The 20,383-nt window shown below is 47.9% G+C and overlaps 1 protein-coding gene across 1 annotated transcript; it reads left to right on the top strand.

Annotated features, from left to right (window-relative positions):
• Window positions 1-11,624: 11,624 nt before the first annotated feature.
• On the top strand, window positions 11,625-19,279 carry STAR (steroidogenic acute regulatory protein). Its single transcript, XM_061404480.1, has 7 exons — window positions 11,625-12,053; window positions 13,024-13,137; window positions 13,410-13,537; window positions 15,429-15,587; window positions 15,705-15,889; window positions 16,616-16,709; window positions 17,433-19,279. Exons 1-7 carry the CDS (start codon window positions 11,795-11,797, stop codon window positions 17,544-17,546), a joined length of 1,053 nt encoding a protein of 350 aa, XP_061260464.1. The 5' UTR covers window positions 11,625-11,794; the 3' UTR covers window positions 17,547-19,279.
• Window positions 19,280-20,383: the final 1,104 nt, after the last annotated feature.

Genomic DNA, 20,383 nt, shown 5'->3' with positions numbered 1-20,383 from the left:
AAGCAAGGGCTCCCAGGCATAAAATAAGTAGTGGGAGGGGGTTGGGAAGTCTGTCTGTCTGTCCTCCAGCACATAGCTTTCCCACATACCCAAGGTGATGCTCAGCACTCACCTCCTCAGGGCTGGGCCCAGACTAGCCCAAGGTCCCCCTCTTCAATGCTTGGCTTCTGTCTCCTGGGAACCTGCAGAGGAATCATCCCAGGCCCACCAGCTTGCTCTGAACCCCGCCTGTGTCTCAGCTTTCATTTCCCGCCGTGCTCTACAAACACGGCCCAGCTGAGCACCCTCAGATTTCCTGCCCCCTGACCCTGATGCTCTACCTGGAATACCTGCCCCCCACCCCAGCCCCTCTCACACCTGGCTGACTCCTTCCTGACCTGACTCTCCACACTCAGTTCAAATGGGACTCCCCCCAGGAGCACCCCTCCTCCTCTGCCCTACCGCTCCCCATATGGGGCCACACCGTTCACTTTCCCCTAAAACTGTAGAACTTCATGGTGGACACTCAGTGAAAGAAAGAAATAAAGTGACGTCACTTAGTCGTCTCCGACTCTTTGCGATCCCATGGACTGTGGCCTACCACCGGGTTCCTCCATCCATGGGGTTTCCCAGGCAAGAGTACTGGAGTGGGCTGCCATTTCATTCTCCAGGAGATCTTCCCGACCCGGGAATTGAACCTGGTCTCCCACATTGTAGGCAGATGCTTTATCATTTGAGCCACCAGGGAAGTCCACTGGACACTCAGTAGAGGACTCTTGAGGGAGTGAGCGAGCCCACGGGGCCCACCCTCCCCACTCGGGGCCTCCCCATCCAGCCTGGGCCTTGTCTCTTCCTTCCTGGCCTGTGGCACCCCCCGACCCCCACCGGTCTCCTCCAGTGGGGTGGCGGGGTGGGGGGCTCTGCCCTCATCCGCAAGCAAAGCCAGAAATGGCTTCCAGAACCACAGAGAATTCCCAGACCTCTCTCCCCATTCTACCACTTGGAGGGACCGTGAGAGTTAACCAGGCAAGGCTGAGGAAGAGAGCCTTGGCCCTGGGGGAGGTCACCAGCACACCGCCCCCACCCCCCACCGCACCCCAGAGTCAACGGCAGCCTCTGACATCAGCAGCAGCTAGGGCCCCCACCCTACAGTCTCCCCCCACCACTGCCTCCCCGTCACAGCGGCCATAATTCTCCCCGAGACAGCCACGAGGAGACCTTGGGCATTAACTGCCCCATCTGTCCTATAATAACCCCTCCCCACCCCCCTCCCAGAGGCACATGTGCTCGAGGGTGCACGTGAGCGAGGAAACAGAGGCCGCCTGGAGCGGCTGGCCCGCTCCCTTTCCCCGTGACCTCTCTCCGACCCAGCTCAGGCTGGAGACAAACAAGAGGCTCCCTCAGGTGCCTGTGACTCCGTGTGGGCGGGAAACAAGGCCCTCAGGTGGGTTTCCTAAGTCAAGGCGTCCCTGGGGCCAGCAGCTTCTCGTCCACAGACAAGGGGAAGCAGCCTCTGCGCTGGGAGGGCGGGGGGCCAGGCCCACCAGAGAGAGAGCAGACATGTACTTGCAGTCACACACATCAGGACCCACACGGCCCCTCTAAGTGGGACGGACAGTAGGGAACAAGCCAGTTCCAGGAGGTTGGGTGGTCTCACAGACTGGCTCCGGGGGCCCCTGGAGGGTGGGCCAGGGGCTCTGGGCAGCCACTGCTCAGAGCGGAGCCCACAAAAGGGGCTTCTCAGGGATGCCCCACTGCATCAGCAGGACTTGAAGGAGGGTGTGAGACTTGCCTGCGCTGCATGGGCAGCAGGCACCTGGCCGGGCTCTGGGCAGGCCCTGTTGCTTTCATCCTTTCTGGAGCGAGCGGACACAAGAGCTGTTAGCAGCCTCCCACTGCTTCCCTGTTTTTCAAGCCTTCCCTCCACCTCCAGGCAGTGGTGACACAGAACCCTCTCACCAAGAGGGCAGGCCCATGTTGTTCCGTGTTGTTCCGTCGCTCAGTCCTATCTGACTCTTTGTAACCCCATGGACTGCAGCATGCCTGGCTCCCCTGTCCTCCACTACCTCCCAGTTTGCTCAAACTCAAGTCCATTGAGTCAGCGATGCCATCCAACCATCTCATCCTCTGTCATCTCCTTCTCCTCCCTCCTTCAATCTTTCCCAGCATCAGGGTCTTTTCTAATGAGTCCGCTCTTCGCATCAGGTGGCCAAAATACTGGAGTTTCAGCTTCAGCATCAGTCCTTCCAATGAATATATATTCAGGACTGATTTCCGTTAGCACTGACTGGTTTGATCTCCTTGCAGTCCAAGGGACTCTCAAGAGTCTTCTCCAACACCACAGTTCAAAAGCATCAATTCTTCGGTGCTTAACTTTTTTTATGGTCCAACTCCCACCACCATACATGACTACTGGAAAAACCATAGCTTTGACTATATGGATCTTTGTCTGCAAAGTGATATCTCTGCTTTTTAATAAGCTGTCTAGGTTTCTCATAGATTTCTTTCCAAGGAGTAAGCATCTTTTAATTTCATGGCTGTAGTTATCATCCACAGTAATTTTGAAGGCCAATGCTAATGTGATTCTCTCAACCCCCAACATTCTTGCCAAATGAATTTGGCTGAAAAGCAACCTCAAGGTCAACCTTAAAGGGAAAAGATATCCTGAGAGGCCAGCAAGCAGGCTGAGATGAGATCTCCCTCACTGGGCCTGGGTCATAGGGACTACAGAGGAGAAGCTGGGCTGTCTCATGAGTCCCTGGTTCAGAGCTCAGGGCCCCCAAACTGCAAAGACTGGGGCTGAGCACCCCAATACCCTGTCACTCTGTCTTTTTAAACTTTCAGCTCATGTCAGGCCCTATGGAAAAACCTGGTTAGCCTAGGTTATTCAGGAAAGTGTGAGAAAGGAAGGGGGCCCAGCCCAGGCCCCCTCTCTTAGTGTCTCTGGCCGGCTCTCCCCACTGTGAGCTTCAGGACTCAGTCCTGCTTCAGAACTAACCCCTGAGAAGGGAACTGACTCTGCACAGGGCTTTGGTAAAGGTTGTTGGTGTAAATGGATGAATCAATAATTGAACAGCTAAGGGCTTCCCTGGTGGTCCAGGGGTTAAGAATTGGCCTGCCAATATAGAGGACACAGGTTTGATCCCTGGTCCAGGAAAGTTCCACATGCCATGGAGCAACTAAGCCCTTGAGCCCAACTACTGAAGCCCACGTACCTAGAGCCTGTGTTCTGCAACAAGGGAAACCACCGGAATGAGAAGCCTGCACACTGCAGCTAGAGAGCAGCCCTCACTCACCGAAACTAGATAAAGACTGAAGACCCAGAACAGCCAAAAATTAAATAAATTAAAAAAAAAATACCCTGGAGAAGGAAATGGCAACCCACTCCAGTATTCTTGCCTAGGAAATCTCATGGACAGAGGAGCCTGGTGGGCTATAGTCCAAGAGGTCGAAAAGAGTCAGACACGACTTAGCGACTGAACAACAGCTAATGAGAGGTGTAAGAATAGCTTCCCTGGTGGCTCAGATGGTACAGAGTCTGCCTGCAGTGTGAGAGACCCGGGTTCGATTCCTGGGTCGGGAAGATCCTCTGGAGAAGGAAATGGCAACCCACTCCAGTATTCTTGCCTGGAAAATCCCATGGATGGACGGCTACAGCCCATCGGGTCCCAAAGAGTCAGACACGACTGAGCGACTTCACTTTAACTTTCAAGAATGAATGACAGAAACGAACAAAGACCATTAAAAAAAAAAAAAAAATTGAACAGCTGAACACACAGAGTGTCAGGGGGCTGCATGAGGAACCCTGTAAGGATGGACTAAACGTCAGCGGGCTAGAGTTGTCCCAGACCTGCTGCCAACCAGCTGTGGGACCTTGAGTGGGTCATTTCCACTGCCAGTTAGAACAGGCAACATGATAGCTGTGACTTTCAGCTTTATCTGGAGATTTTCCAAGGACTATACACCAGGAACCTGGCCCCTCCACCCTGAGGAGCTGCTCTGAAGACTCATCAGTGGGTCTGTAGGTGAATGAGGTGAATGGGTACATGCAAACAACCACACATCTTGATAGAAGGTTGCTGCCGGTCACAAGGAGCCCATATCTCCTTTAACAATTATAGTGCTTTCCAAATAAGGAAAGATGCAAGAGTCCAGGCTCATCAGAAATTTCTCCTGAAAATATCTCAGTATCTGAGGGCCTGTGCTGCCTCACTGTCAACTCCACCCTGGAGCCCTCTTAGGGGTTACTGTAGGACAGTGACTGTAGGAGTTATGACTTCATCCTTGTATCAGTAGAACCGGGAAACCTCAAAGTTGGACAGAGGTCAAAGAATTTCACTTAGAATTTGGGGAAGTCCATCAAAAATATCAAAAAAGGTTTAAAAGCACTTGGTCAAATAGGATCACAGGTCACTGTAAAACTGCACTTATTTAACCAAAGTGACAATAAAAAATTTCAAAGGCAAATACAGATCTTTACAACAGATTGCTTAAAAGGTAAAGAAACATTACAGTCTATTATGGAAAGCAGATCAATATTCTAAGAAAACTTTGTCCTCTTAAAGGGATAGAAAACCAAATTCTGGCTTTACATCACCTTGCTGCTGCTAAGTCGCTTCAGTCGTGTCCAACTCTATGCGACCCCATAGACGGCAACCCACCAGACTCCCCCGTCCCTGGGATTCTCCACGCAAGAACACTGGAGTGGGTTGCCATTTCCTTCTCTATACATCACCTTACCTTTGCTTTTTTTTCATTGCATTAATGTTCATTGAGAGCCTACTCTATGTAGGTGCTCTTCTGGGTCTAGGCACAGAGTAGTAAACGGAGTCCCTGCTGCTTGAGCAGCCCACATGCCAGGATGAAACTTGTGTTTGAACCTGCCCGAATTAAGTATGATCACGGTCACATGGAGAAAATCAACCTCTTTGAGCCTCAGTCTTCTTTTCTATACAACTGAGTCATACTGATTCCCTTGTGGTTTGGTTAGGAGTAAGCCAAGGCAATGGCACCCCACTCCACTATTCGTGTCTGGAAAATCCCATGGACGGAGGAGCCTGGTGGGCTGCAGTCCATGGGGTCGCAGAGAGTCGGACACAACTGAGCAACTTACTTTCACTTTTCACTTTCATGCATTGGAGAAGGAAATGGCAACCCACTCCAGTGTTCTTGCTTGGAGAATCCCAGGGACCAGGGAGCCTGGTAGGCTGCCCTCTATGGGGTCGCACAGAGTTGGACACGACTGAAGTGACTGAGCAGCAGCAGCAAGCCAGATAATGCAACAGAATCACTTAATGAGGTATAAAATTTAATGCCAATGTTAGTTACTCCTCTAACTAGTAAATGACAGGATGTATGATTTTTTAAATCTTTGTTTTGAATCTTGGATTTTTAAATATAAATTCTTTCTTTTTAATTGAACACATATATTTTTTCAACTCTCTATATATGCTCTTCTTCAGATTCTTTTCCATTATAGGTTATTAAAAGATACTTAGTTCCCTGTGCTATATAGTTCAGTTCAGTTCAGTCGCTCTGTCGTGTCTGACTCTTTGCGACCCCATGAATCACAGCACACCAGGCCTCCCTGTCCATCACCAACTCCCGGAGTTCACTCAGACTCACGTCCATCGAGTCAGTGATGCCATCCAGCCATCTCATCCTCTGTCATCCCCTTCTCCTCCTGCCCCCAATCCCTCCCAGCATCAGAGTCTTTTCCAATGAGTCAACTCCTCACATGAGGTGGCCAAAGTACTGGAGTTTCAGCTTTAGCATCATTCCTTCCAAAGAAATCCCAGGGCTGATCTCCTTCAGAATGGACTGGTTGGATCTCCTTGCAGTCCAAGGAACTCCTTAACTACACGCATTTCCAGTCCTTAGGCTTTTTTTCCCTTGCATACAAAAATGTTTTCCTATTTAACTTCTAGTGGTTTTAATTATATATTTTAATTAGCATTTTCAACTCTTAAAAAATCCTTACTTTCTAGTGAAAATAAGAAGTAAGCAATTATAAATTGTCTTTTATATTAGTATTCTGTAGATTGGCAAACTAATATATACTATTTATAATATCTAAAAACATGTGCTTTCTTATAGAAAATGTCTCAATTTGACACCAAGCATAGTTACTAATAGTCCTAAATATCTTTAGTTCATCTGTAAAAGGAAGCCTATGTTCAGTAATTAACGTTTTAGTAACTTAAACACAGATCTTCAATAAACCTCCATCATTTAATTTAATTTAGCAAAACTGGACAATGTGAAGTTACCAAATATCTGGGGAAACTATTTTTAAGTGGCCATTCCTAAAGTATAATTATTTCTAAAGATTTTAAACTAAAAACTCTTATTTACATTTAACTCACTTATAAAAATTTATCATACCAAGTTATTTTTCTTTCTGATAAATTTTTGTAACAGAAATAATAAGATCTTATTTGACTTCTGGTAAACCTAAGTACAATAAAAGCATTATATTTAATGTTGCTGACTCTAAAGACATATCTGTATTCATTAAGCCAACAAACTCAAGCTAACTTTAATAACAAATATTAATTTAATACTGAATAATTCCCAGAATATGTGAACCTGAAATTAATTTGGGTTAGTTTCTAAGAATTTATATAAGCATTAATTTCCTGTGTAAGCCAATTAAATAGAGCTCATTTCCAAATTAATTTCTGTGATACCACCCAAAGGTAGAGACATATCATATTTAAAATGATATCTATATATAACAAATAGTGAAAGTGAAGTCGCTCAGTCGTGTCCGACTCTTTGCGACCCCATGGACTGTAGCCTACCAGGCACCTCTGTTCATGGGATTTCCATTCCAAGCAAGAATACTGGAGTGGATTGCCATTTCCTTCTCCAGGAGATCTTCCCAACCCAAGGATTGAACCCGGGTCTCCTGCATTGTCAGCAGATGCTTTACCGTCTGAGCCACCAGGGAAGTCCATATATAACAAGTAGAGACATATCTATATCATAGCTATAAAGGACAAACATATAGAAAGGCACAATCAGATCTCATAGCTTCACTGTAAAATTTAGTCATAAATCAGATTTTACAACATGAAACTCAATAGCTTGCAAATGACAGTTTGAATAAGTTAAGTTTCCCAGCTTGAGTTTTTAAAAGAGACTTCTTTTCTGTCTCTCTCTCACTTTTTTCCTCTCAGTCTCAGGAATTAGGTCTGGTAGAATATTTACAGCTCAAAGGCACAGAGAAGGTAAAGCAAATTCTTCCTAGAACTTGTTCCTTTAAGGTCAGCATTCTGAAGATGGTTTATGAAGCCAACTTTCTATAATTGTATGCACAAAAGAGTTTTGGAATGTCAAAAAGAGCCCCCATCTTGCTAAAGCAATCTTAAGAATGAAGAATAAAGTTAGAGGGGTGGGAGGGGAGTCTGGGGGAGGATGGATATGTGTATATGTATGGCTGAATTCCTTTGCTGTTCATCTAAAACTATTACAACATTGTTAATCGGCTATACCCCAGTACAAAGTAAAACGTTTTTTAAAAAAAAGCTGGAGGTATGGTCATCCCTGACTTTAAACTGTACTACAAAGCTGCAGTAACCAATATGGCACTGGCACGAGAACAGACACACAGATCAAGGGAACAGCCTAGAGAGCCCAGCAATAAACCCACATAGTTATGGTCGGTTAATCTACGGCAAAGATTTTTAAGAATATACAGTGGAGAAGAGAGTCTCCTCAGTAAGTGGTACTGAGACAACTGGGCAGCTACATGGAAAAGAATGAAATTAGAACATTTTCTTACACCAAATACAAAAATAAACTCCAAATGGACTAAAGACCGAAGTGTAAGACTGGAAACAATAAAACTCATACAAGAAAAGCTAAGTAGAATGCTTTGTGACATAAAATTGAAGTGGTATTTATTTTTGGATCTGTCTCCTAAAGCAAAGGAAACAAAAGCAAAGATTCATGACATCTAGTTAGATTCAAAAGTTTTTGCATATAGCAAGGGGACATATGTATACTTACGGCTGATTCATGTTGATGTTTGGCAGAAACCGACACAATTCTGTAAAGCAATTATTCTTCAATTAAAAAATCAATTAATTAAAGAAGGTTTTACACAACAAAGGAAACCATCAACAAAACTAAAATACAACTTACTGAATGGGAGAAAATAGATATGATATGACTCATGAAGGGTTAACATCCTATATATATATATATATATATATATATATATATATATATTCATCCAATATATATGCTCATCCAACTCAGTATCAAAAAAAAGGACTCAATTTAAAAATGGATAGAAGACCTAAATAAACACTTTTTCCAAAGAAGACATACAGATGGCCAACAGACACAGAAACAGATGCTCAACATTACTAATTTTCAGAGAAAAGCAAGTCAAAACCACAAGATACCACCTGACACCTAGATGGGTATCATCAAAAAAAACTGTAAATAACAAATATGAGTGAGGATGTGGAGAAAAGGGAACCCTTGCACACTGACAATGGGAATGTAACTTGGTGCAGAAACTGTATGGAATTTCATCAAAAAACTGAAAATAGAACTTCTTACCATACAACCCAGCAATTCCATGGGCTTCCCTGGTGGTTCAAATGGTAAAGAATCTGCTTGCAATGCGGGAGATCAGGGTTCAGTCCCTAGGTTGGGAAGATCCCCTGGAGGAGGGAAAGGGCAACCCACTCCAGTATTCTTCCCTGGAGAATCCTATGGACAGAGGAGCCTTGGAGGGCTACAGTTCATGGGTCTGATATGACTGAGTGACTAACACATCACTTCCAGCAATTCCACTCCTGGGTGTTTTTCCAAACAAAACAAAAACACTCTTATGGATACCAGAGGGGAAGGTTAGGGGAAGGGATAGTTGGGAAGTTTGAGATAGACATACACATACTACTTTATTTAAAATGGATAACCAGTCTGGTCCCAGCGAAGCCAGCAAATTCGGGCCTTTGGCCGTAGCCTTTCTTTGGAGTGTGCAGAGACAGTGAGAGGCAGACCAGCAGGTTGAAGCTTAAAAGTCATGAGTGGAGACCTGAAACGAATAAAAGATGTCGTCTAAGAAGTCACACGAAAGCCATCATCTAAAGATGCTGAGAGTAAGGATCTTTGTGATGAAGCGTCTATACCTGGTACAGTCTCAGCCTCGGTTTGAGGCTGAAAAGGATGCTCCAGAAGACACTAACCTGGGACACTAGCAACCGTGCTGAGCCGGCTGCCCTGGACCCAGGGCAAAATTTCTTCTGTGTGTAACTGGAACAGGCTTGGGTGGAGTGCTCTTGTTGCTTCCCCTGGCCTCCTCTTTGGGTTGTGCTAAGTGGTACTTAGCAGCTAAACAACAAGAGCAACAGCAAGCAGCAGGGAAGGGGCTGTCACGGTGGCTCAGTGGCAAAGAACCCGCCTGCAATGCAGGAGGCATGGGTTCGATCCCTGGGTCAGGAAGATCCCCTGGAGGAGAAAATGACAACCCACTGCAGTATGCTTGCCTGGGAAATCCTATGGACAGAGGAGGCTGGCAGTCTACTGTCTATGGGGTCACAAAAGAGTCGGACATGAGCGAGCAACTAAACAAGTGGCAAGGAGACTTGGAGATGTTTGTTTTCTTTGCTAGGTGCCTGCAGTGTGAAACAGAGCTGAACAGCTTTGCCTGAAGCAAGTGAAATGATTCCTCTCCTAAAATAAATTATTATTTGTGATAAATAAATAAAAAGGATAACCAACAAGGACCCACTGTATAACACAGGGAGCTCTGTTCAATATTACAGGACAGCCTGGATGGGAAGGGAGTTTGGGGGAGAATGGATACATGTATATGTATGACTGAGTCCCTTTGCTGTCTACCTGAAATTATCACAACATTGTTAATTGGCTATACTTCAATATAAAATAAAACATTTAACAAACAAAAAACAAAAACACTAACTCAAAAAACAACATGTGCCTGCATGTTCCTAAGCAGCATTATGTACAACAGTTAAGATATGGACGCAACTTAAATGTCCGTCAACAAATGAATGAATAAAGACGTGGACTACTACTCAAACGTAAAAAGGAATAAACTTTCACAACCACATGGATGGACCTGGAAGTATTGAGCTAAGTGAAATAATTCAGACAGAGAAAGACAAAGGCTTATATGTAGAATCTAAATAATAAAACGAATGAATAATAAAAAAAAAAGGAAGAGTTCCGTTTTGACGATTTTCAGGGTGACATTTCCTTCAGTTCCCAATTAAATAAGGACTTAAAAGAGTAAGTTCCTTATGTATTTTACATGAATCTGGCTGGGGTGTTAGAGGTTGGCTTTCTGGCACCCTTTCTTTAACCTAACTGAGAAAAGACACTAGGCCAACCTCACTCACTCCAGACCATTCTTTCAACTGCTGGATATAGTGTCTTTCAACTAAGCAGATCCCAGGGTCTTTCTGGGAGGCAGAGCTTGGGCAGAGGAACTCTCCCAGTATCTCTCAACTGGGGACCAGATACCCGTTACACACCACCAGATAAAACTCACCAGTATCAACCAAAACCCAGAAGATTTAAGAACCAGGAGAAACTTACCCCAATTTGTCTGGACTGGCTGAGGACGGGCATGTACTTTCAAGGCTCCAGATCCTCACCGAGTTCAGGCCAAGGAGAGAAGCCATCTCTGTGCTCCTTCACGGTCACCAAGGCTGCTGACTGAAAAACAAAAGAAGCACAACCAGAGAGCTGTGAGTTTCCGCTTTATCTGGGGGCTTCCTGAAGACCTGACCCTGGGAGACGGCCTCTCAGAAATCGCTGAGGAACTGCTCTGAAGTGGCCGAGGGCCTGGGGAGGTCGGTGTATGTGGGATTTAGGTGAGGGGGGTACCGACACTCAAGCGCACATTTTGGTAGAAGTTTGCTCCTGGTCACCAGCAATGGGTTTCTCTGTTCATGATTTTAGTATGAGAAGATGTAAGAACCCAAACTCATAAAAAATTTCTCTTGATAATGTTATAATATTGAGGCTTCCCTGGTGGTCTGGGGGTTAAGACGCTGTGCTCCCAATGAAGAGGGCAGGGGTTCGATCCCTGGATGGGGAACTAAGATTCCACACGACTCATGGTGCAGCCAAAAAAAATGATAATATTGTTAACTCTCTAAGGACTCATTTCGCCTGTTTTTTGCACAGTGCAGCCAAAAAAACAAAACATGATAATATTGATAACTATCGAAGGACTAGTTTTCCCTAGAGCACAAATTGCCTCATCCTTATCTTATTCCTAATTTCTTTTCATGATTACTATAGGTCAGTGACCACAGGGGCAATGACTTGATTCGTGTAGAACTGGGGTGGGGTGGCCTCTGCCAGCTCCCAGCAGATGCCCTGAGCACTCTACCTGGGCAGAGTTTCTCAAAGCCTAGAGTACAGTTCATAGAATACCTTCATGGCAATCACTTTGGAATTGTTTTTTAAAATGCAGCTTTCACAGTCTCAATTCTGGACCTACTGAACCTGGAGTTTCTGAGTGGTGGGCGGTGGTGGGGGGCAGGGGTGGGGCGCGGTGCAGCTGCAGAGCCACACTCTAAACAGCAGGCTGCTGGCCAACCGATGTCACATGTGCGCACTTTTTTTCTAAATTGCCTTGACCACTGCTTCTCCCTTTTCTCTCCCCTCCATCCATCCCGGTCAGGATCAACCTCCCTTCCCCTTTCTGCACCCTCCCTCTCCACCCCAGCTCCCCGCAAATGGCCAAAGACTCCTGGTGAGGCAATCTCTCTATCCTTGGTGCCTTCTTTTCCACGCTGAGTGATGGCTTTTTTATCTCCCGATGATGAAACACAGCCTTCAGCTGGAGGTATTTAAGGCTCAGAAACACATCATCTGGCCGCAGCTGCAGGGCCCGAGGCCACAACCCTGTCAGGCTGAGGAAGCACAGGAGCAGCCATCCTCCGGGACCAGAGGCCACAGCAGGAGCCCTCAGCATCCCCGCCAGACTCCACACCTGCCCCTACTGCCAGGAAAGATGCTTCTCGCGACGTTTAAGCTGTGTGCCGGAAGCTCCTACAGACATGTGCGCAGCATGAAGGGTGAGCTCCCGGGACCCTGTCTGGGCGGCCAGGGGCTCTGCAGTGTCTAGTGGGGAAAGGGCACACCTCGGGGGCAGGCCTCTCAGGGTCTGGCCCCAGCTGTGCCTCTCATTGAGGCAGCCTGGGCAAGCCTCTCACCTTCTGCACCTCAACGGCCCCCAACTACCCCCTCACTGAAGAATTGAGCTGGACACGAAGGTGCCTTCCAGGCTCGGTCATCCCTGGCATCCTCTGCAGGGCTCCAAGCCGTCTTGGCTTCTACCTGACTTTGCCTTCCTCTAGGATGGGTACCAAGGGTGCCAGGGAAATCCTGGCTACAGTGGCAGTGGGGGGAGCCCCGACTCCAAGCCCCCATGTTGGCAAGCCTGAGAGCTGATGGGTGGGGGAGAGGGAGAGAAGAAAGGGGAGTAGGACAAGAGCACGTGGGGGGCGTGGGGGGGCCTCTTTATCAGCATCATACAGTTGGGAGTATGCGCCTTAAATACCTCCAGCTGGAGGTGGAAATCAGTGCCTGCAGGACCCAGGGTCATTTGAGTCAATCCCCTCAAGGGGCCACAGAGCAATCTAAATGAGTCCTTTCCAATTACATTGGGCTCGGCTGGCTACTGTTTAGATAGAAGCTGCACTGGGAGAACTGCACCAGCATGGGACTGTTCTCTCAGCAAGACCCCCCCAGGCACACGGAGCAGTTATTCTCACAGACCTCAGGGGACAGGGTGTCTGCAACACTGGGATGTTTTGGTTGGGCAACTTCAGCCAGCCTGGGTGTGGCCCCCACCTTCAGGTGGGGCCAGTGAGACAGAAAGCAGGTTTCTGGGCCCTGGAGTCATCCCTCTGGGAATCCTTCCCGATCAAGTCACTTTCCCTCCAGGCCGGCTTCCTCCTCTGTGATGAGAGGAAGGGTGGAAGGGTCCATCTCTAAGAGGAGCTTTCCTGCTCCTAAGCAATGATTTCCCTCCGTTTTTGGCAGGGCTGCAGCAGCAGGCTGTGCTGGCCATCGGCCAGGAGCTGAACCGGAGGGCCCTAGGGGGCCCGGCCCCAGCTGCGTGGATTAACCAGGTTCGGCGTCGCGGCTCTCTCCTAGGTAAGAGCTGAGGTTTCTGGGCTTCTGCCAGTAGCAGGGGGCTCCCGGGTGCAAGCGCTGTGTGTGTGGCTGTGATCCCCCAGACCCCGTCCCCCCACCCCTCCACCTTCCTCACTCCCTCTATGGGAATGGCGTTGTTCACAGCCAGACCTCTGTGTCTAACTCAACCTGCCGGCTGGGACCCTGTGACTTTGGTCTGGGCTCTTCCGGGATCCAAAGGGTGAAACTGGTGGGAGGCTAGAAGCTCAGTGTCTCCTTGGCTTTGCATCCAGGTTCTCAGCTGGAAGACCCTCTCTACAGCGACCAAGAGCTGGCCTATATCCAGCAGGGAGAGGAGGCCATGCAGAGGGCCCTGGGCATCCTCAAAGACCAGGAGGGCTGGAAGAAGGAGAGCCGGCAGGTAAGGGGGCCACGGAGGAACCCACAGCTCCTCGATGTTACGGTACCATTCTCAAGGCCAGCTGCAGACTCTGCTCCTCTCAGAAGTCCAGCCTTGAGCAGTAGTCACTGGACAGCAAGCAGTTTTTTGTTTTTGTTTTTGTTTTTAATTTGGCTGCCCTCAGTCTTCATTGCTGGGAGCATCTCCTCGCTTTCTCTAGTTAAAGCGAGCAGGGGTTGCTCTCTAGTTGCGGTACAAGGGCTTCTCATTGCCATGGTGTCTCTCATTGCAGAGCACAGGCTCTAGGGTGAGCGAGCTTCAGTAGTTGGAGCTACTGCGCTGTAAAGCCACAGGCTCAATAGTTGTGGTGCATGGGCTTGGTTGCCCCGGCATGTGGGATCTTCCCAAACCAGGGATTGAACCCATGTCTCCTGCACTGGCAGGTAGATTCTTTACCGCTGAGTCACCAGGGAAGCCCCAGTAAGCAGTGTGAATTCTTCTTTCCCAAGAATATACCCCCAGATACTCTTGTCCCCCATCAAAGATGTTCTGGAGACTTGAGTTTGAAAAAAGCTGTCCCCGTGTCTTTAGCTCCCCTCCAGGATGTGCTGTACACCCATTCAGATCATGCAGTGGGGATTCTAGGGTCAGGAGAGGCCTCATCCTCTGGTCAGAAGTGCCAGGGCTGAAGCACCCTTAGCCCACCTCCTGGCTGACCTTGCAGGAGTGACCTGGGTTCACCTGTGACAGGGCTGGTCTGGAATACAGGGGGCCAAGGCCCTCTGGGAAGAAGGCAATGGCACCCCACTCCAGTACTCTTGCCTGGAAAATCCCATGGACGGAGGAGCCTGGTAGGCCGCAGTCCATGGGGTCGCTAAGAGTCAGACATGACTGAGCGACTTCACTTTCACTTTTCACTTTCATGCATTGGAGAAGGAAATGGCAACCCACTCCAGTGTTCTTGGCTGGAGAATTCCAGGGACGGGGGAGCCTGGTGGGCTGCGGTCTGTGGGGTCACACAGAGTCGGACACAACTGAAGTGACTTAGCAGCAGCAAGGCCCTCTGGTGTGCCCCGCTCCTGAGCACTGCCCTTTCACTGGACACTGGAAACAAGGCGCAGGTCACAGGCCGAGGGCTCTGCTGAGAATCGGCTCTATTTCCGTGGCCAGTTCACAAGCCGCCCACTGGCCAAAGTTCAGGCGAGGTCTTTCCTTCTCCGGGTTCTCTGAGTTAACAGACTACGAGTTTGGGAGTCAGGAAATCTGGGACCTGGGCCCAGCACTGCTCTTGCTAAGGGTCCTGGGGCATCTCGCAGACCTTCTCTGGCCATACATCCTTCTGGTGTAAAATGAGGGATTGGACTGCAAAAAAAAAAACCTGTGTGAAATTAGCTGGTTGCAGACCACTTTCTTCACTCCCAAATGAATCTCTCTCTCTGGATCTTTGAGCTTCTGAAGTCAAGTAAGGGCCTTCTCAGGTGGACCTACCCACCCCTGCCAACATTTACCCCCAGGATGTGGGAAGACTCTGTAATGAAACATGTTCATTTTCTCCAAGTTAATCTCAATCAAAAACCCAATGCAGGTTTGTTGAAAATTTTACAAAATAATTCTGATTTTTATCTGGACGAATAAATACATGTCAATGTTTAAGAAAATACATTGATCCTCAAGAAAAAAGGGCCCAGGGGACAGGCAGGTTACCTCTCCAGTCCTCAGCACATGTACAAGGCTGGTGGCAGGAAACAGGACCTCCTCTGCCTTTATCAAAGACAGTTCCAGGCTTCCTCGGGTTCAGCCTAGAGTTCCCCTGGCTGTTCCCTTCCTGCCTTGCCAGGCACTGTCTGTGTCCTACACTGGGAATATTTTTCCTCTTAGCATTTCCCCGGGGCTCCTCTCTCCTCACCAACAGGCCAATGGGGACGAGGTGCTGAGTAAAGTGATCCCTGACGTGGGCAAGGTGTTCCGGTTGGAGGTGGTGGTGGACCAGCCCATGGAGAGGCTTTATGAAGAGCTTGTGGAGCGCATGGAGGCCATGGGCGAGTGGAATCCCAATGTCAAGGAGATCAAGGTGGGGAGAGCTGGTAGGAAGGGTGGCTGCAGCAGTCACAAGGGGGCGGCGGCGAGCTGGAGGTGGTGCCTCTCCCCCTACCTGGCTGAGTGTCTCTGGTTCCCTGTGGCCTGGCAGGTCCTGCAGAAGATTGGAAAAGACACGGTCATCACTCACGAGTTGGCTGCAGAGGCGGCAGGAAACCTCGTGGGGCCCCGAGACTTTGTGAGCGTACGCTGTACCAAGCGCCGGGGCTCCATGTGTGTGCTGGCTGGCATGGCCACACTCTATGAGGAGATGCCCCAGCAGAAGGGTGTCATCAGGTAATACTGGCAGCAGCCTCCAAAGCTCCCATTCATTTATTTGGCTGGGCTGGGTCTTAGTTGCAGCACGAGGGATCTAATTCCCTGACCAGGGATGAACCCAGGCCGCCTGCACTGGGAACATGGAGTCTTAGCCACTGGACCATCAGGGAAGCCCCAAATCTCTCTTTTCTAACACAGCCTGGGGACACATGCTTGCCAAGTGTGTGATGAATCTCCAGCTTCAAGGATCCAACCCTTGGTTCCTACCCTCCGTCTTATTTTCCATAGCAGGGGAGGAAGACAAGATGGGCCACACTTCTAGGGCCAGGTTGCGCTGACCCTCCCAGCAAGTTTAAGAAACTTAGTAATTTTCTAAAACTAGAGGTAGGGCTAGGTTTAGCGGGTATGCTCAAGTCCAACTGTAATGTTGATGAAAACAGAGTCCATACCACTTAGAACACAGTTGCTATCGGAGTTCCCCAGGGCCCCCAACACCACCCTGGACCCTTTTCCAGCCTCCCCGTTATCCCAACTGAGAGGCTCTGCAGGCCTCCAGGCTCCAACTGGCATTTGTTCTGACGAGCTGGTGACCCTGCCAACTGTTAAATCTCACCCTTGGCAAATAGCAATTCTCCGATGAGACTTAAAAAAAGATGAGGTCCGGGAGGAATGTGGGTAATGTAACTAGCCAGCATTCAAGAACTCGGGCTTGTCCTCTTGACCTGATGTGTCTTTACCCGGCAGAGCGGAGCACGGCCCCACCTGCATGGTGCTCCGCCCCTTGGCTGGAAGTCCCTCAAGGACCAAACTCACCTGGCTGCTCAGCATTGACCTCAAGGTAAGGCGGATGGGAGGGGCCCACGGGGGTGGTGAAAAAAGTAGGCTCTTACCCCTCCCACCGGCTTCCCTGGTGGCTCAGATGTTACAGAATCCGCCTGCAATGTGGGAGACCGGGATTCAGTGCCTGGGTGGGGAAGATCCCCTGGAGAAGGGAATGTCAACCCACTCCAGTATTCTTTCCTGGAGAATCCCATGGACAGAGTCTGGTGGGCTCCAGTCCATGAGTTTGCGAAGAGTAGGACACCACTGTGCAACTAACACAGCCCTCCCATATCAGCCCACAATAACATGAAGGACCCTCCTCCATTTTGAGAGAAGTGGACCGCTGCAGTGGGAACAAACTTGAGTGATGGCCTGCTATCCCATCATCTCAGAAGCCTGCAATGGCTCCCTCTTACATTTCATATCCAATTTCAACTCGGTAGTTATTTTAGAAAGAAGGAAACTTAGGCCCCCAAAGGTATGGTAGCTAGCTCAGGGTCACACCGTAGGGAAGACAGGGCTGAAACCTGTCTGGACAAATCCCTTGCTTCTGACATGGTCCTGACAGCAGGGCAGTAATGCAGTCTTCCAGCCCCTGACCCTGAACAACTGGGAGGGTGCACCTCCCAACAGGGCTGCAAGACCGAGCCCAGGCAACCCACCAGGTGTGTGACAGGGATCGGCGGTGTCTAGGAAGGGACGCCAGCCACAAGACGGCCAAATTCTTCTTTGACTCTAGGGATGGCTGCCGAAGACCATCATCAACCAGGTCCTCTCGCAGACCCAGGTGGATTTTGCCAATCACCTGCGCAAGCGCCTGGAGTCCTGCCCTGCTCTTGAAGCTAGGTGTTGAAGGCCAACTTGCGGCTCCACCAGCTCCCGGCTGAATGGGTTTGAGGGCTCACGAGGAGGCCCCTGCTAGAAGACTCCAAGTCTGTTAAAGATCTCATCTGAGGACAGTGGGACAAGGTGGTGGCACGTTTTCAATAAGATACTACAGCTCAGCTACTACAGCAGCATTTTAGTACCAAGAGAATGCGGACAAGGCTCTTCTAACTTCATTCACTGATGAGCTGTAAAATGAAGCATAAGGGTCTCAAAACATTTGTGAAACTTTTTTTTCCTGGGTCCTGACAGCGTCTACCTAAAAATATCTTGAAAATGCTACCAGTTAAGGAATGCAGGGTGCAGAGGGTGCAGAACCCAAGGATCAGGTTGTCAAGCTTGAGGAGGTCAAGAGGTCTGTGGGCAATATGTGCAGACCGAGGTCTTGCACAGGGCCTCCCACAACCCTCTGCTCCTCTACCAAGTGGGTGGACAGCTGCACCAAAGAGTAAGCAACTCCCACAGCAGACGGCTTCTAGAACTCTAGTTCAAGTGACCTTACGGAAAAAATACAGAACTGTTATACTGATTCCCGTACTTCTTCCATGACAGGAGTCAGAATAAAGAATTGTAACTAACATAAAAACTTTCAGTTAAGTCTGTACCCGATTTAAAATTCTACTTTTTAAAAATCCATGCTAATAAATGGCAAGCTCATACTAAAGGAGCCGTGGATAAAGATTTTAATTAAACTAAATTTCTTACTTCATTCAAAGGAAAAACTCCAGGGGACTTAAGAATTTCAATTATGTAGGATGTTACTGGAATCTTTCATAAAAATTTAATTTGGAAAATACGCACAAGACTAAATCAGTTCTTACAAGAACTCTATAGCTGGTAGCTGATTAATGGGCATTGGAAGATGAAGATTTTGACTGAAGATTTTTATTTACCTAAAAGGATAGAATCAAAAGCGAGGGACTGAATGGTATTACTGAGAAAATCAAAAAGCAAATTTTACTACTTTCCCATTAGTTGCTTTAGATCTGAAATAGGAACTGAATCTTTAGTCTGGAGTCTATTCTGTCCTCTTAGCTTGACTCGGGGCTGCAATTTCTCTGCTTTAACAGGTCAACGTCTTACTATCTTGGAGGAGATGGCTGGAAGAAGGTGTGATAGCATGAGAGCAAAATCCCTTTCCAAGGTCTGAGAATTGGTGCTCTAAACATCTAAGTTGAGATGGGGTTATCTGGCTAAAATACATATGCAGGATGAAAACCCAACCATTATCACTTGAAGTGTTTCCATTCCAGTGCTAACAGCATTGATGATTTACACCATGTGGAATGTCAGGCTAGCTAATTAAACAAATTAGCAGTAGCAGAAATGCTGGTATTTATTGAGGCATTGAGACTGTACAACTGACACAGGTATATATTAATATTTATTGTTTCTTATTAGTCTATTTTTGGCATAGATGAAATTATGTTTTTCCAGCCTGGAAGCTTCAGAGTGAGAAGGAGTAACTGTGGAAGTATTTCAAGAACAGAATTCTCCACTCCCAGCTAAGAGAAAGGGTTGCTTGTTGAAAGGTGTGTACAGCAACACATGCTCTGGTTTTGAGAACAGGCTGACAGTGAGAAATGGGCTTTCAACACACACCATGTTTGCCTTTTCCAAACTATGCTACTGTGTCTTTGAGGGGCCTGGGGAGATCTTTTCTCACTTGTTTTTCATTGGAATAAAATGAGTTGTCAGTGATGACCTGCTTACAGAGACCATTTTATACAGAACTGTATGAAAAGTGGGTATTCCTAGAGCCCTTCAAATGAACCCTGTCCCACATGCACACAATATGATGCATAAACAGGTAAAACCATTATTTCCATAACCTCTGATTTATGAAAGCGAAATGTACAAAACCCTGATTTCATCATTTAAACAGGAGTAGGTGCACAACTTCTTTTTATATGTCATTTAAGTGGTCACTTATATTACAAAAAATTTACCCCCAGCTTCCTCTTAAATACCACCACCCTCATTTACTCAGAGTTCTTCACACTCTGTTGCTCCAGAAGCTTTAAAACCACTTCTGCTCTGTAAGACCCACCACCGATGAATAGACTTCAGCCTGATTCTGTTGGGTTTCCTGTTAGGAGGTAGAATGACCAAAACAAAGAACCTCAGTGATTCATTAAGAGACAAATAATCAAAGCTTCTGCGTTGATACAAAGTCACTTGAAATTTGGGAAATTTCTTAAACAGCCATAATATATGGTGATCCTTGGCAACGTATTACTGGCCTTTTGGTGAACCACCCTACCTACTAACCTAGGTAGGAAGTTACAAGCAGGGAGTCTGCAGCAATCCTGGGAGGACTGCTCTGCCACTGATTAAAAGAGGGAGGGGGATGTCCCTGGTGCTCCAGTGGTTAGGACTCCAGGCTGCCACTGCAGGGGGCACGGGTCCAATCCTTGGTCAGGGAAGTTCTGCAAGCTGTGGTGTGGCTCCCAGCAAAAACGTTGTGGGGCGGGTGCAGTGAAGATAGGGAAACACACACAGCCCCAGGGGAAAGGTTCATTCTTACATTTCAATTTTTAGTCCCCCTTCTCTTTTAAATATTTACTTGGCTGTGCCAGGTCTTCAGTGTAGCACATAGGATCTTAAGTTATGGCAGAGAATCTTATAGTTGGGGTAGGTGAGCTCTAGTTCCCTAACCAAGGACCGAACCTGGGCCCCCTCCCTTGGGAGCTTGGAGTCTTAGCCACCAGTGGAGTCCTTGAAACCTGCCCTTTAATCATCAGCTAATACAAAGGAAGGGAAGCAAGGCAAGAAGACAATCCACACAGATCAACAGCCAAGTTC

The sequence above is a fragment of the Bos javanicus genome, chromosome 27, assembly GCF_032452875.1.
Source record: "Bos javanicus breed banteng chromosome 27, ARS-OSU_banteng_1.0, whole genome shotgun sequence".
NCBI classification, from domain to species: domain Eukaryota; kingdom Metazoa; phylum Chordata; class Mammalia; order Artiodactyla; family Bovidae; genus Bos; species Bos javanicus.
This window is presented reverse-complemented; position numbering and strand designations above follow the sequence as displayed.